Source organism: Ciconia boyciana, chromosome 1 (assembly GCF_034638445.1).
Source record: "Ciconia boyciana chromosome 1, ASM3463844v1, whole genome shotgun sequence".
NCBI classification, from domain to species: domain Eukaryota; kingdom Metazoa; phylum Chordata; class Aves; order Ciconiiformes; family Ciconiidae; genus Ciconia; species Ciconia boyciana.
This window is the reverse complement of record NC_132934.1, coordinates 69275393-69292045: the sequence shown is the minus strand read 5'-3', so window position 1 is coordinate 69292045 and position 16653 is coordinate 69275393. Positions and strand designations below refer to the sequence as shown.

The following is a 16653-nucleotide window of genomic DNA, read 5'->3' as shown; positions in this document are numbered from 1 at the left end:
GGCGGGGGGGTACGGGGAGGAATGACACAAAACACAAGAAAAAACAAGTGATGCAACTGCTCACCACCCGCCAACTGATGCCCAGCCCATCCCCAACCAGCAATCACTTCCCCCTGGCCAACTCCCCCCAGGTTTATATACTGAGCGTGACGTCCTATGGTATTGAATAGCCTTTTGGCCAGTTTGGGTCAGCTGTCCTGGCTGTTCCCCCTCCCAGCTTCTTGTGCACCTGGCAGAGCATGGGAAACTGAAAAATCCTTGACTAGTGTAAGAACTACTTAGCAACAACTAAAACATCAGTGTGTTATCAACATTATTCTCATCCTAAATCCAAAACACAGCACTGTATCAGCTACTAGAAAGAAAATTAACTCTATCCCAGCTGAAACCAGGACAAATTGTTTTGCAAGATGCCTGACAACTCGTTGGACATTCTACAACAATGATAAAAATCTGTTGCAAAATGTAAAAAGAGAAGAGCATAGTTCAAAGAAACCCCTTCCCTTCACGGCTCCTTGCAAGTTGAAAACCACTCATGCAAGGTGCAACTTAAGTGTGTTCCTGTGGCAAGAAATGTGATCTCAATTAACACCTACACACTTGGGAATAAAGAATATCTACTGGTAATTTATTAACGATCAGGAATTCATTCCTTTGTATTGAATGCTATAATTAAGGAAGTCCCAATCAAACCTGGTGGGATAAAATTAGGAGAGGGATACCAACCTGTTAATTTAACAGGCTACTAATGGAATGATAATGCTGACCACCCTACACCCCTTTCTTTCTTGCCCTCAAAGAAAGAGAGCTATTAAACCAATTAGCATCAGAGCAAACTGAAAATACCTAGAAGATGTGTCCAGATGTTACCAGTCTCTGTATGTATTCTGAAGATACTCTTGAAACAAGCACGGAAGGAAGGCATGGGTGGTCTGTGTCCATGCAACAGGTAGTCATTGTCCTTTAGCCAGTCAGGTAGAACATCATGGGGAATGACTCTCCATCTGCCCTCCCATACCTAGAAGTTAGAAGATTTTAGTTAGATGCAGGGAATTGAGTTCCACTGATGCACGGCAAGAAAACCCGTATTAGTAAAAGTGATAGAGTTAATCTATCAGTACAGTAAACAGAAAAGGGTTGATGGGACATCTCTGGGGAAAAGGCTTTACACTTGAAATACAATGCTTAAATCGCTGTTCCCTATTCGAAACAGTATCATTATGAAGTTGAGCTGCACCACCAGAGAAAGAAATACTTCAGCATTTCATCGAACAGAAAAGCTATTTTATGGGCATATTTAATGCTAATGAAGGGAAAGCATTTAATTCATTTCCATGTTCTGTTATTTTCACAGCTTATCCTTTCCATTTAATTGAAGAAACCTACACCTAGTTCTCTCCAAGAAATAAATAAGTAAAAGTCTGTTCTTCCAACCCCGAACCAATCTGACTATATATCTGCTCGCATTTGGGGCAGTCCAGCAAAAAAGCTACTCATCAGCACTAATATGGGCCAGAAAGAATGAAGTGGCAAGAGTCCTGTGAGAAGTGTCCAATCCCTTATCCAGGCTGGAAAAAAAAAAATACTCCCACACTCCCAAAACAAACGGTGACAGATCAGTTAAGGCAACAGATCCATGACACTCAATTCCATCACATTTCTTCTTTAAAGGGAGAGAGCGCATATGTGCACACATCTATTCTTGCAGCTGGTTCCAAATGAAAAAAAGTGTGCACAGGCGTTCTTAGCACTGCTTCAGTAACATAAGATACACGTAGTCTTCAGTTTGGCTTCAGAAACAGCACTGCCAAGCAGAGGGGTATCAGGGAATTGCTTTATGTACCGGGGTTGTTTCTGCAGTGTTCCTTGGATTTGTCGTCTGGCTACTAATACAGGAGCGAGCCTGAAGAATCCTGAAACACTAAGTTTAAAAAGCTACATTCTTATTTCAATTTCAAAAACAAGAGCCCAGAGTTTTTAAATCAATTCTCCACACTCCTTCATGGAAGAAAAACAAAACTAATCAGAATAAACAACCCAGTTAAAGACTGGGTTCTTAAACACATTAAACAAGAAAATAACTGGTTTACTTCATGAACCAAAAATTTGAATTGGGGTAGGAACAGCAGAAGGGAATTCATTTTACACAATCCACCCAACAGAACATCTAAAAAGGGGAAAAGATACATAGTAAAAAAAAAAAACAAACACCAAAAACCCAACAACAAAACAACCCCCACACAAAAGACCACCAAGTTACTAGGGTCCCTCTGTAAAAACATCAAAGAATAGTTCATAAAACCAGCAGGAATAAATGTATAAAGGGGCACCACTCCTTTCACCAAGAAAGGAGGGCCAGAGACTGATACAGCCCCATGACTCTAAAAAGTAGCAAAAATTGAGCCAAGGTCAGCAATTACAAAGTCTAAAATGGATTTACTTAGATATAGTTTTAGTACAGCCTTGTTTTCTTTTCAAGTAAGGGACAAAGCTTATTCTACAATGCATACAAGTGGCACTGGAAAAGCAAAATATTTGCAGGTCTGAAGAAACCTGGAAAAAAATGACCTTGTAAATGAAAGTGCCTTGAACTAGAAGGCTTTTATTCTGCTTTGCACTCACATGTGTTTCTCAAGAGCAATTCCTCAGTTGCATGATCAGCTTTAGAGTCTCATTTGTAATCCCTATTGTTCCATGCTTTACAATTTATTCATTTATGACAGACTGAGATCCTGAGAAGCTGTAGCATTACCGGTTATAACAAGAGATGCCCATTCTGGGATGGGGTGTACCTGCTCTCCCTCAGATTAGTAGCACAGTTGCTGCAGGTATAATCTGTTGCCCACTGGAACTTCCTGAAAAAGGAAACTACTTCAGCAGTTTCCACATGCTCTTACCTTACACACAAATTCTTCCATTCTCTCCATAGCATGGTGGGCTTGTAGAAGAGGTGACATACCCATAAACCCTTCGTCTTCTTGAGGTGACTCATCATTGTGTTTATAATCCTCAGAACACTAGGGGGGGGTGGAAAAATAGAGAAAATGCTTTGTAGAAAGATGAACAGAGAAAGACGATGTTGTTTTCCATACAAAACTATGACTTGAGGTCTTGGCAAATAAAGAAGTCTTTTTTTCCTTGTATGGCACTGAGGAAGGAATTCAAAAGAACCAGCAAAAAAATTATTACATTCTTAGGTACCTGAGAACAACTCACAGGTCTAACCCATGTTGCACTTATTTTCACCAGGTTTGGAAGAAAGCGGTGTGCTTCTGTAAGCTACGCTTCATTAAAGCCCAGATATGGAGTCTGAGGCTTGCAGCCTACCCACCTCTAGGGAAGGATTACTTCCTATTTTATGTTTCAATGTCACTGTGCCTGCCTTAATGCCTCTATAACATATCTGGCATTTTAGGATTATAAAAGGCAAGCCAAGGAGAGGAATCCATTTACCTTGTTATAAATGCTTCACCTAAATTTTTAGCTCAAATCTGATGATCTATTCTGTTTAACTGATGCTTCTGTTCAGCTCATAATGCAGTAACGGACACTTACTCATTTGTTTGACTTTCAAGGTATTTCAGAAGCTAGTATGAAACTTCTGCCAGTTAGACAAAGGCAAGTTATCAAAGAAAAGCAGTAACAGACATCAGAGTTTTAAGCAAAATTCAAATAAAGAGAAACATTATATCCTCAAGGTGTACTAAGAGAATTATGAAAACAAAACAAAAAACCCACTGAGCCTGGATATTCAGCTGGTACCCATCACTAATAACTTTATAGGAACGAGTTTGGTAGTTTTCTACCCTATGTTGACTTACCACATCATCTGCATATTATGATACACTCTAGCTTTCCATTTAGGAAAAAAGCAGGGGGGGCACAGAAGTTCTGTATTCCTGTTTGTTTACTACAATGCTCATGGCTCATCAGAGACTCCGTTCAACACTTTTGCTTCCAAGGTAAACAAGTTTGAGAAAGCTAGAAAAGAGAGAATGAGCCTTTTGTACCCTTCAGGCTTGACGGGGAAAGCTGCCACGCACCTTGTGACCAGGCCAAGAAAGCCCCACAATCCGTATGGAGACTGGCCTCCTCCGTATTACAAGCCACAACACTTTTTCTCCCTCCTATTCCCATAACAAGGTTAACAACTTTAAAGTCAAGGTTACTTATCAATAACGCCACCCAAAGTGACTGAGAATCTAGTATAACACCTCACATAATAGTTCATAGATAAAGCATCAGTAATGTTCAGGTTAATGTCCTCAACTTTGAGTCAGAGGTCAGATCTGGCTGTGCGTTTGTCCCACATCACAGCTCTCTCCTTAGAGTAAGGCCTTATTAACTGTTTCCGTCAACAAGTTACTGAATGAGCTGCTTAAAACTTTCATTTTTTAATAAATAAAAGGAGACTTCTTCCAACCTACAGTGAGCTATCTAGATTCTTCAATGTTTTGGGGTTTTTTTGAGAGAAATGGCAGGCTAGTACTTGCTTCTGTACTCCAGGCTTGCAGTAGCCACTAAAGCTTCATCTTTTGAAGAGATTCCCCCACCACACAGTTCTTGACCCAATTTTACTTATCCAGAATGCAGATCTCTGCTATGTAATACATAGTATACATCCTTCGCATTTTATGTATGACCTCACATTTGCCCTCACTAGGACAACTTGATTGACTAAATGAATCTTTGTACATAATCCATGTCCCTTGTACTGTCTACTCGCCTTCATTTATCATTCCAGTCAACACCCCCTCTGAGCAAGTCTGGGCAATGATTTAATATTTTATAGCAGATGATTGATATAAATATTGATCAGCTCCAGGCAGATCCTACAGCAGTATAAGACAGTATTAAATACACTCTCACTGCCTAGATTATCCCATTAATTCTATTGAGAAAGTCATCAGGCAACACCGAGACGTAAATAGGTTTAATATCCTTCTAAAATAGGCACATGTCCTGTTGGACCAGAAAGCATATTAACAAAACACAAATTTGGTTTCATTCTGACTCAACAACATTCACCGACATTATTTCCCACACTGTCAATTTTACTGGCTTTTTCTACTAATGGATCTCTCTGGTTAGGATTTTCAGTTTTCAATATTATAAATAATTAACTCAAGGTCATAGAAACATAGAATGGTTTGGGTTGGAAGGAACCTTTAAAGATCATCTAGTCCAAGCCCCTTGCCACGGGGGTCTGGATAAGATGTTCGTGATAGTCTGCACAATCTTACAAATCAAAGAAATCTTCAGTTTCCAAGAACACACCTTACAGAAAAGCAAGGCTGCTGTTTAAGTTGCAATGTACTTGATACAAGAAGCACTGCTTTGCCTTTTAGCTACCCTAGAATTCCCTTCCCCAGCACCACACAATGACCAGCTGGAACGGGGTGAACAAGTTAGTAATCTTCAATTTACAAAACTGGGTGGACTGAAATAAAAAAGGTCCCTTACAGAATCAAAGCCTGTATTCATTGCAGTCCCATTGCATTGCCCAGTGACTCAAAGCCAAAAAATGTTCATTTCCCCTCTCTCCACATACTCCCCATTTCTAGAATGCTGGGAAGGTTTAAATTTGAACAGACTGTAAAGCTTGAAGAGCACAGCTATTTATGAACTAGTCCAAAATCTTTGCATTTTGGCAATGTGCCTACAAACAAATCATTACTGAGCTTCTTTTAGTGATAAAAAGAATTCATATCATATATACAGTCCAGATTACTGCCAGAAAATGGAATTGATTTTACTATCTCCTTCCTGCCATTAAACTGCAAAATTAGCATTCAAGGAAAAAAGCTACAGCTCAGCTTCTTAGTCCTTTTCTCGCTAAGGAGGCAAAATGAGGTCCGTTCTGGAACATCCATCCTCTCTCGACTCCTTCCCGTAACATCCCATTAGAAAGAAGCGTAAACTGCGCTTCTTGGAAGCTGGAAATCTACATCTATATGGTGGCATTGGAGTGCAACACCAATGCCAGTTTTCATTTGGAAATCTGAAGGAGTCTATTGACCTTCAATTCTTCAGACAATAACTTAAGGGAAAAAAATACCACTTTTCTGTTCAGAAGGCATATTGTAAAATTTCTGCTGTGACAAGTTCCTTCCTATCTTAGGATTCCCATATTCTCTCCTCTTTGGCTGATCATATCAGAAATTCAGGAATACTTCTAGAACATAACAACATAAGCAAGCATACACTTTAGAACCTGTTTTCAACTATTTCTAAGTTCTGCCCACATAATCACATTTTAAAATGGGGAACACACTGAGTAAATAATCTCACTTGCCTAAGACCATGCAAGAAATGAGAGCCCAGAACAAAACTCTGATACTCCCACTTATAATGCAGTATGGTATATCCTGAACCAAGTGCTTCCAGAATAATTTTTGCCTTCGTACTTTCTAGATCATTGGCCAAAAGGCTTTTCACTCAGCTAATGTTTCAAACGTTCTTTTACATCATCTACTTTACTCAATTCCTTTTAAACGCAGTCTCAAACTTTGACTAAATAATTCTGTAAAGTCTTTAGAGCACTTTAGAGTATCTTGAAATAAAAATCCTCATTCACTTGTAACAAGGAAACTTGTTGCAATCATCAGCTGTCATTCTTCTGCTGCACATATGCAACACATAGAATCAGTCTTTCATACAAATCAGAAATCGTGGCTTCTGTATACTTACACTCTAGAGTGTCTGGACACTTAATTCTATGGAAATGCCAAAACAATCCTTCCAATTTTAATCCTGCCCCCTTTGCAAATTCATAGTGTTAAAGCTACCAACAAACATAGTAGATACCTAATGAGACGGAAATTATACAACAGAAATATAAATGCATTCCGAGTTGAATAATGGTACCAGAGAATAAACCTGAAGGACAAGTGACAATGGCCGGAAGAAAATAGATTTACTGGTTTATCCATATTCACTTTATTTTGGGAATTTTTCCAGATTCTTTTGTGGTAACAGTGATAGACAAGAGGGCAAAAGAAAGAGGTAGAAATCATTCTTCTAAACAAGAATTTCAGAATGTGCTTTGGTAAGGATAGAAAAGGTTTAATGCCAAAACCAAGACTTAGAGCACCAGAGCAAACAAGAGCAAGAAACCTAAAAGCCCCGTTGCACAGTGCCCATCATTAAGTAAGTTCAACATTAAAATCACCCTCTTTTATAGCAATGGCACAAAAGTTTAAAAAAGAAAAAATAGTTTACATTTCGTACAAGAATTTGTTGCCTGAATACAGTCTAAAAAAGTCAGATCACATAGCCAAAGACCCTGTTACAGACAAAACTGCAGTAAAACCTGCTCTAGTAAATGCAACATACTTCTCTTGTCTACTACAACAGCTTATCCTTCTCACGTAGATTAACAGTTTTTATACTATCGCTCTCAAATCTGTTAACAGACACACTGTTTATTAACGCCCTTACTATGGAAAAGCCTGTCGGAAGTCAAGTCACAACAGTAGAAAAAGATTCCAGAAACCCTTTTCCCACTTTTGAGAGAGTTGTGTTCTCTGGACTTCAAGTGGTAAAACTGTAGTTTCTTGAGGTCTGTAGTTTCTTGATGTCAGTTTAAAGATTTCTAGGAAGTCTGAGAGTTTGCACATGACTACTACCTGCACAGGTGACAAACAAACTCTTGTTCATCACTTCAGACTGCAATTTTGCTAGAAAACGTTGTCAATCTGTGTTCATTAGAGTGTGCAAACTGAAGCAAAAGTCAGACTTGAATGAAGCCACCTAAGAAGCCTACTCTGCCAAAAGTGGTCCCCTTCTCCCTCACCCCCATCTTCCTTTACACTGCTTCTGGCACCCCTCTGATCCTTGGGTTGATTCGCTGATCCAATACTAATCTGGCAGAAATCACTCACATTTTTGCTAGGTGAGCTTCCTATTACATAATAAAGTTGGTTCAGATAACCAAGGGATTTAAGGAGGTCAAGTGAGTGCAACCAAAGAAAGGGAGCATCACCTCCCATTTTACTGAGATCTACTACAGAATACTTTCTATGGATCACATTCAAGGCCAAGTTTCTTTTCTACACATATCAGTTGGATACCAAATGATCTCCAGTCCCTCTTTTTGTAGTGTCACCAGTTAGAAACAAACCTAAGAACCTAGCTATGTTCAGATTAGGGAAAGTTAAACTAATGATTACTTCAATAGGCTGCTGTATTCTCAAAAATTCCAGCAGCTTTCAGGACTGCACTTTCAGAAATTTGAGAGTTTTCATTGGTTGCATGTATGGTATTTGATGCAGAACCAGAAGTGCACATGTTAACCAACACCACCAATAACTGCAATACAAGTCTCCTAAACCCCAGAAAGGGCAGAACTCTTCTGTGTTAGGGCTCCTTTTTGGACAGAGTCATCACTCAGTTACTCAAGGACCTAACTGACCGTGCACATACTTATGTAGTATTAAGCTCTGGAGTTAATGAAGTCTCATGTCTCAAAGCTCAATTGTTTTTGATGCCAATTCACCATCAAGATGTCACCGGTGCCCTAAAGCTACTGTCACAGGAATTTCCAAAGTGTGATGTGTAACGTTCTTGGTTCCTTCCTCCAGCTGCTGATGGATGCTCCCCCACTCTCTTCTTGATCTGTGTCCTGACAGAACTCTGCCTCAGTACAAACACATCATTGTAGCACGGGCAAGATAGTTCAGAAAAAGCAAATGTCTTGATTAACACTGAGTCGTGGGATATTATATGACTCAGTACTTGTATACAATTCTCTCTTTAAAATGCAAGTTAGGAAACATATGTTGCTGCATTTACAATACCACTGTTATCCCCCATATTAAACTGAAGTCACAAAGTCTAGACATGAACTTGGAGTTCTTGCTCTTGTTTATCTTTATCTCATCAGATGAATGATTAATAGTGTTTAACATGACATTCAAGTCATTCAATGTTTCTTGGGGCGGCATGCCAGATTCAGTAACTCGAGAGCATTCAGCATAATGGCCAAGATACGTTCAAGGCTTTAATATAAAAACCTCTATTTTTCTAATCACAGTCCCATAGCATCCTTTTCAGCTAGCCAGATTGCTTTTTTCAGCAACTCCTGTGCCCATTCTGTCAACTGACCTTTTATCAACTGGTCCTTTGTAAGAGGAAAGCAGCGACAGGCGATGCCATGCCATGCCTCCTAAAAGCCTGCTGCACATTTTTCAGAATTTCGTCAGCTTATGTTCTTTGGATTGCAAGTAATTAACTGGAAAAGCACAGCACCTTAAAACTTTCCCTGACTTCCCCTAATTTCTGCATATACCAAGTTTTTTAAAATAACAGCTTTGTCATTTAGAGTTTTCACTCTCCCTTAATCCAGCAGGCTTGTAAACATAGACACACCACAGCTTCCAAAAGGCTAACTACATTCACCCTCTACGCAGGGTGTGCAAAGCTGTTCTTGCTGTCATGGGACCAAAAAAAGTCTTTCATTAGTGCGGTGCCAAAGACCCTTTCAGCCTATTGGTCAAAATGTTAAGTACTTGAAGGTTCCTGGGGTTTAGTATTTTTCCCTTGTAGGTCACCTTCTTATAAAAGCTACACTCCATTTAATATAGCACTTGGAAACAGTTTTAATCAACTGGTCATGGGTGACTGCTTGCTGGCACTCATTAAAAACAAGCACTAACATTTAACACTCGTTTAGCAAATAGTCCTAGGACAAAGTCACATTTTGGCTTCAGGAACCTTGCTAATACACCTTTATTAGAACTAGCTCCCTTGTTAAATATCTTCACATGAAAAGGGTTTGTTGAATCTCTAAGCAGTAGCAACTACCGATTTTCTGTCAATGCCCAGTACTTGACAAGGACCAAAGACATCAATGCCCACATATGCTCATCAGTACACTTTCGGCAAAGGCCTGTAGAAATTGCTTCTACTACAGAAGATTCTCATGTGCCATTTTCTGCTCCTCTGTCATTGTTAATCCTGACAGCAGAAAAAGAAAACAAGCATGCTGGGCTTATTGAAAAAAATGCTCCGTTAAAAAAATAAACAAAGACTGAAAGTGTACTGCTGAACTTAACATAAGAGCAGAGTCAAGCAATCTAAAACAGTTGGAAGAAGATTCAAGTTATCCCACCAGTAGAGCACTATTTTCCTCTTATATCACTGTGAAAGGCCATCACATCCCCCATTGCTGCCCAAACCAGGCAGATAAGATCTCCAGGAGAACAAAGGCAAAAACTGTGGAATCTAACCCTTGTCCAGGGAAACAGTTGTGCCAGTGAATTATAAACAAAACCACCCCTCCCTCCCCTAGTTTCAACACACAGCACAGCAAGCAATGGTTACAAAACCAGCTGGCAGGCAGCAAACTCAGCAGAGTACCAACACTTCCCCTCTCAAAGAGCCAAGACTCTCCAGACTAACAGGAGACAGTTGAACCCAGCTGCAACTCAACAAGCCATAACCCATTACAACCTTCTTGTCAATTCACATGAGAGTTTTCTGGGAGACAGGGCAGACAAACAGACATGGCTATTTCCCACAGGTTACCAGCCTTCTGGGCAGAATATTGTCTACTCATGGTTGACTAGCCACCAGGTTTTGTCTTTTCTGCAGACATTCAAGCCCTAAAAGCCTGTTAATAAACCAGGCACATCAACTGTCAGTGAAGGATGCATCAGCATCTGACCAACTCAAGCCTGTGGAGCCTGGAAACCATCTCCATAGACATATCACATGTCTTTGTACTGTTTAAGTGGGAATACTTGGAGATACTCTCCTCTGTGTATCCAAAATGCTTTGCTGCACAAAGAACAAAAAAAAAAAAAAGGTGTATTTGTAGGGAAAGATACTAGATTCAAGTACTTACTTCAGTGACTAGCAGTCTGAGTAAAATAAGCATTACTTCCAGTGCTTAGAACAGCAAGTGAAGGAGAAATTCAGATGTTAAGATCTTTTGACCTGAAGTAAAATGCCAATTCACATGCTTTCAAAGAAATAACATTCTTTCCCAAGAGCTGCAAAAATGGAGGAAAGGAAGAGGTGATAAAGAAGTCTACAGAACAACAAATTTTGATCATGATCTGCTTTAAAACAAAAGCAAACATGTTTGGGTGGGACCTCAAATTGTATTATGCCAGGCCTCTCCCATATACACTAAGAAGAGAACCTCTACCAACAAAACCTATAATGCAATGCAGGAAGAAGACAAATAGAGAAGCCAAGTTTTTAATCATAACTGCAAGTACCAATAGTAAAATGCTAGATTGAAAATAAAGCTACATGGTTTCAAACTGAGCAAGAAACTTGCAAGTAAATCTATAAAGGAAAAAACTTAAGGCAATCAGAATTTATGAATATCAGCTCCAGAAAGACTATTCTTAAGACTCAAATGTCTTCCTTTGGCCTTCAAGACTTCACCTAAATCTTAACTCAGATAGAATGCACCATAAAGACAAGTTGACAATTCCATGGATTTACGTGCAACCTTATGTAAATACCAAAACTATTTTTGTAGTCTATTTTTGTAGATAATACATACACACTTCTGTAACAGAAAAGGCTTTGAGTAAGTTCTATATGCAAGTTAAAAGTCTCGATTCATTTGCTCACCTTCCAATCATTCTAAAACTTTTCTTTTGTACCTGAAAAGTCTGTTACATCCTTCTGTCTCCCTCCTTCAAGACACTTTGGTATTTATGCTCTAGAAAGACTCTTGTAGCTACATGTAGGTATGAAATTTGTCAGAGGTCAAGTAAGTTCCACTTGACGTCAAAACCCATGCTCCCTGAGAAGCAATCCAGATGAGTATTTGACCAAATTTCTTCTGCCCATTCACATGACTTGAGACCTATGTGTATATCCTCCTAAACCCTTACTATAGGTTATCAAACACTTCAGAATAACAGGTCTCCACTTCATGGGTGCATTGTGGTGCCACACAGGACAACTGCACAACGCAGCTCAACTGCATGAAAGGAATCATCATTCAGGAACACAAAGGCCTGATGATTGGAATAAAGGCAAAGAAAATGATTCTTTTGTTTATCTCCTGTCACTGACAGGTTAAAGTATAAAAGAAAGAGTCAAGCACAGGTTTTTAGGGCTGCATAAAGAGCCTATTCATCAGGTTATAAGAAGTCACATGCATTTGACTGTGTCAGCTTAACAAAGCCACAGTAAAACAGATTTCTTTAGGAACTATCAATGCTGGAATTACAAAGGCCGTTGAGACACAGAAACGCCAGGACAGGAGAAAAAATTATGTCCCAAACGCTAGGCAATCCAGCATGCTACAGGAGGGAAGCACCTGCTGAAAAATGAGTTATCAGCACATACACAGCACATGTAAACTGGAGAAAGAAAAAAAAAGTTTAAACTGCTGAAAGAAAGAGAAGAATTATGCAGCTTGGCTGATCCTTTCCTCACCACCAAATCCTTAACATTCAGATAAACGGTCACTATTTCTCAAAGTCACAGAAGGTGCTCCACTCATCTGCCACTAAACTAGTTGCATGTTTAAACAAGATAGCAAGATGTGTATCTATCCTTTAGAACAGATACTTGGAAGAGAGGATAATCTATGAACATACATGCACTCTAAGAGAGAACACAGAGTTATGGGCTAACATACAGACTAAGAGGTTCAGGTGTAAAAGGATATTTATTTTATATGATCCATATCTTCTTATAAGCATCATTATAAAACTGGCAGATTAACAGCACTGGCAGAAGGATGCAGCTGTTTTATTATTATTTTGGATAAGCATGCTCAATACAGCTAGTAAATCCTTGCTACATGTATTCAGTGAATGCCACAATTTACAGAAAGTAGGATCTTTAATGTAATTTTTAGTTCACAGCTATGCAACCACCCAGGTAGGTTACTTTAAAAGCATATTAAATGACCATGGTTGTTCTACCATCAAGACACTATATAGCCCTTGTCCACTCTCCTTCTCCAACATAGGAATTCCTGGATTATTACCGTCAGCTTCAACATGGTTGCATTTAGTCACTAGAATACTAACATAGCAGGCACCACTTGAGTCCTTTTATAATGCTATGTTCAGCTTGTGTGCTCGAGTACTACTGCCATCTACAGAAGAACAATAACCTTATATTACTGTTATGTAAACAAGAGCCTCTTCAAAACCAGAGGAAAATCATGCTTTTTGAACTAATAAGTCATCTCTACTGAGGCAGTTGCACGTAGCCAGACTGTACAGTAGAGCAAAAAAGTGAATCCTAGGTGGCATTTGAGCAACAGCTGTGCTGAGGCTTATACAAGACAGAGGAAGATATATAGCATAGAGTTTTTTCCAGATTATTTAGAACACTGCAGTATGTCACATAAAGGCCATTCGGCAAGCTAATATCGGTACTTTTGACAGCAGAATATTTTGGGATGCTCCATCTGAAGCATCAATTATTCAACCTTTTAAGAAGAAAAAATGTAAAGATATCACAGTACTAAAAACAAGAAATCACAGAGGACACGAATAAAAGTTTAGGCTGAAAAAAAAGTCCAAAAAGGCTATATAAGGCAGAGAAAGTGATGCAGTTCAAGATGGAACAGCAAGGCCCAAATGGCAAAAACGAATTTCTGTGGCAGCATTTTAGGAGACTGGGAAAGAGAGAAGACATCAAATGCAAAAAAGCTAAATATTTGTAGTGAGCCAAAGCAAAAGAAACACATACTTTTGTCATAAGGATGAAAGCAAACACAAAAACAAACAAAAAAGGACTAACACATGCTAAGAATGCCTGAAAAAGCAGAAGAGAGAATGAGAGTACTTTAACCATTTTATTTCCAAAGTTCTAAAACACTGACTCATTCAAATAATTTCTATTTAGCTAAGCAAATTTACAGAAAGAATTATAGGCCACAATCAGTTATGGGCTTTTACTTTGGGCTATTCCATCTGCAGGCAACAGGCAACTCACATTATTCAACCAGGAAAGTCAGACACAAGAATGAAAACAGCCTTCAAAAAAGATGATCCCAAACACACTGTCAGATAAACACATGTATGTTCAACATATCTGCTAGTACAACTCAACTTTTCTTTTTTCTAACCTTAGCGAATTCAGCTATTGGCTAACACTTTGCACCTTATACACACCCTTTACAACCTTCCACATAATGCAAAGACTCTGGGTACTTCCTGGTATCATGATACTGAGAATATCCTATAGAAGTTTTAGCAGTGTACAACTTACAGTGCATTGGCTTGGTTTATTAGCCATTAATACCTGTCCTGACTTCTCATTACAAGGACACTTGAAACTAAATTCAGTAGGGGCTCAAACGAATGCAGTTAAGATAGCCTAATACAGGTTCTCATGTCAGCTGAACCATGATAGTGGTCCATGCACACGCCCAGAATCTGTGGCAAATGCAATTACAGCAACAGCCCAACTCTTCTGCATTGAAGGCTACGTTAAGTAGCACCAGCATGTTTTTGCTGCTGGCTAAAACCACACAGTTGCTGTAACTGAGCAGATACAGTAAACTCATTAAGCTGTGATAAATTTAATAGTGCACTTAAGCTGAATGCCTCTTCCACTTAACTCTGCTGATATTCATCTGTATATATCCTGGGAGAAGCATTAATTACAGTTCTGAAACTCTCTAACCAGAAAGTACTTTTGTCCAATGCTTGGAGACATTACCTGCACACAACACCTAATTAAGCTGTGGAACGCCTTTCCGCAGGATGTTGTGGCTACTAAAATTTACAAAGGCTCATGCACCAAAAATTCAAAAACACTGCCACTGGCTCAGGAAATCTGTGAGCCACCAATTACTAAAGGCTTGGAGAGTGTCCCAGGGAAGTATCACAACATGCTTCCCCATCCTTGCACTCTTCCTTATAAGTCTGCTACTGGCTACTGTCTCAGATAGGATATTGCACACTGAGGATGTTTGGTCTCATCCAGTATGGCCATTCTTCCAACAAGAATGCTTGCAAACAGATTTTTCTGTCCTAATCTCTAAGACAATAGCAATTAGCCAAGGTTCAGATTACATTCAGCCAGAGTAAATGTATCTTCTCCTTTCACTTATAATTAATTGGAAGTTACAGAACAAAAATATTTTTATATGAGCAGCGTCTCAGCAGAGAACAAACCAGTACGAGTCCCATCTCTGAGGAGGGAATAAAAAAATATAAAGCTGGTAAACTTACACTTATGCCCCATCTTGTCACCCAAGTTCCCATACATTCAACTGAATATTTCTGGCATCTTCCTGGTTTTATTACAATTCTTTAGCAGGCATAAAGAGGTTGTGGGCTCACAATTCACATTTCTGGAACTTATTTCAAGCACTGAAGCACTTATGTCAAAATTCATTTTTGCTAGCAAACCTAACAGATCATATAACTTACATTTTCCCGGTCAGAAGACAGAGATGGCTCCACTAAAAGAAGCCTCTGCTCAGAGCTGTCCTCTTCAAAGGCTGCCTGTGTCGTTGCAGTGTCAGACATGTGTCCTTTTCTGAGCCGTAGACCTGGCTCTGGAGAACCAGCATTATCGAGTTCCGTTAGTTCATTCATGAGATGCTGGGAGCCTTCTCAAATATTCTGCTTCCTCTTGGTTCGGTCTGGCTGATTATGTGTTGGCTCTGAAAGACACACAGTTTGTATAACTAAACTGAAGTTAAAAAGAAGAGTGTAAGAGTTGGCTGGAAGAAGAGCATGCTTAAAAGCTACCAAACAGCTATGACAACTGCTCTTGTATGTGCCCAAACTCCCACAGGATCAATTATACAGACTTCTACACTGCTAGACAATGAATTCTCATCTTGTGACCACTAATACTTTTGTATCCTAACACAAGTTAAACACAACTTTGAAAGATGAGAGAAAGTGAGCTCCATAAAAGAGTAAATTCACAAAAGCACAGTGGTGTTTTTATAGAATATTATTTTTATTTTTACAAAGTTGCAAACACTGGGCTGTTAATACTATTTACAAATAAACTACTTATCACAGACACTCTATAATTATCACCTTTTTGTGGGTATGAAGCTCATTTAAAATCATCTGGGCTAGGTTGCACCAAAACTAGGACACTAAGTACTGGTACAGCTGCTCAGGTAGTAGCGAGCAAGCAGAGCTCAAGCAGCAACTCACTTTAGACAGACTGCAAGGAGGGCAGTAGTACACACAGTGATTATGTTTCCCTTGCTTAAATTAACATGTTCACAATTACTGCTAGCAATAGGTCTGTACCTTTAATTGTATATGGAATTAGACCAGACAGATTTAAACATCATTCATTCCATCACAGCAATCAGAAACAGGTAATTCCCCCAGAAAACCATAACCCATGCTTTCTACTCAAAAAAGTAACTATATATTACATTTACAACACTGCAAAAAGGATTTGGGGTAAATTTAACTCAAGATGCTAAAGATTATTAAATTTGCAGAAAATCACCTAATGACAACCTATTAATCTAAGCCCTCATGCAGTAGTATTATTGGTTATCTATTTATCTTGTACATCACTGTGTGGTAGTCACTTCAATAGCCAGTTAAGAGATACCTGTTTGACATTGGTTGTGCCTTGGGAGGCACAACAGCCAGATCACATTGAAATCGGAGGGCCAGAAGCTATCAGAATGAATTAGCGCTCAGCTGAGGCTTCAGAATCACTTTGAATGAGAAT

General features: G+C 39.1%; 1 protein-coding gene across 6 annotated transcripts in view; it reads right to left on the bottom strand.

Moving 5' to 3' along the window:
• The window catches only part of ADIPOR2 (adiponectin receptor 2), a 53438-nt gene that overhangs the window by 14042 nt on the left and 22743 nt on the right, over positions 1 to 16653 (bottom strand). For all 6 annotated transcript variants that reach the window (XM_072873249.1, XM_072873258.1, XM_072873240.1 and 3 more), the window contains 3 exons: positions 15369 to 15604; positions 2898 to 3017; positions 847 to 1018 (listed from right to left, as the gene is read on the bottom strand). In XM_072873249.1, coding sequence (XP_072729350.1) covers positions 847 to 1018; positions 2898 to 3017; positions 15369 to 15536 — 460 coding nt within the window. In that variant the 5' untranslated portion in view covers positions 15537 to 15604. The remainder of the gene's footprint in view (positions 1 to 846; positions 1019 to 2897; positions 3018 to 15368; positions 15605 to 16653) is intronic.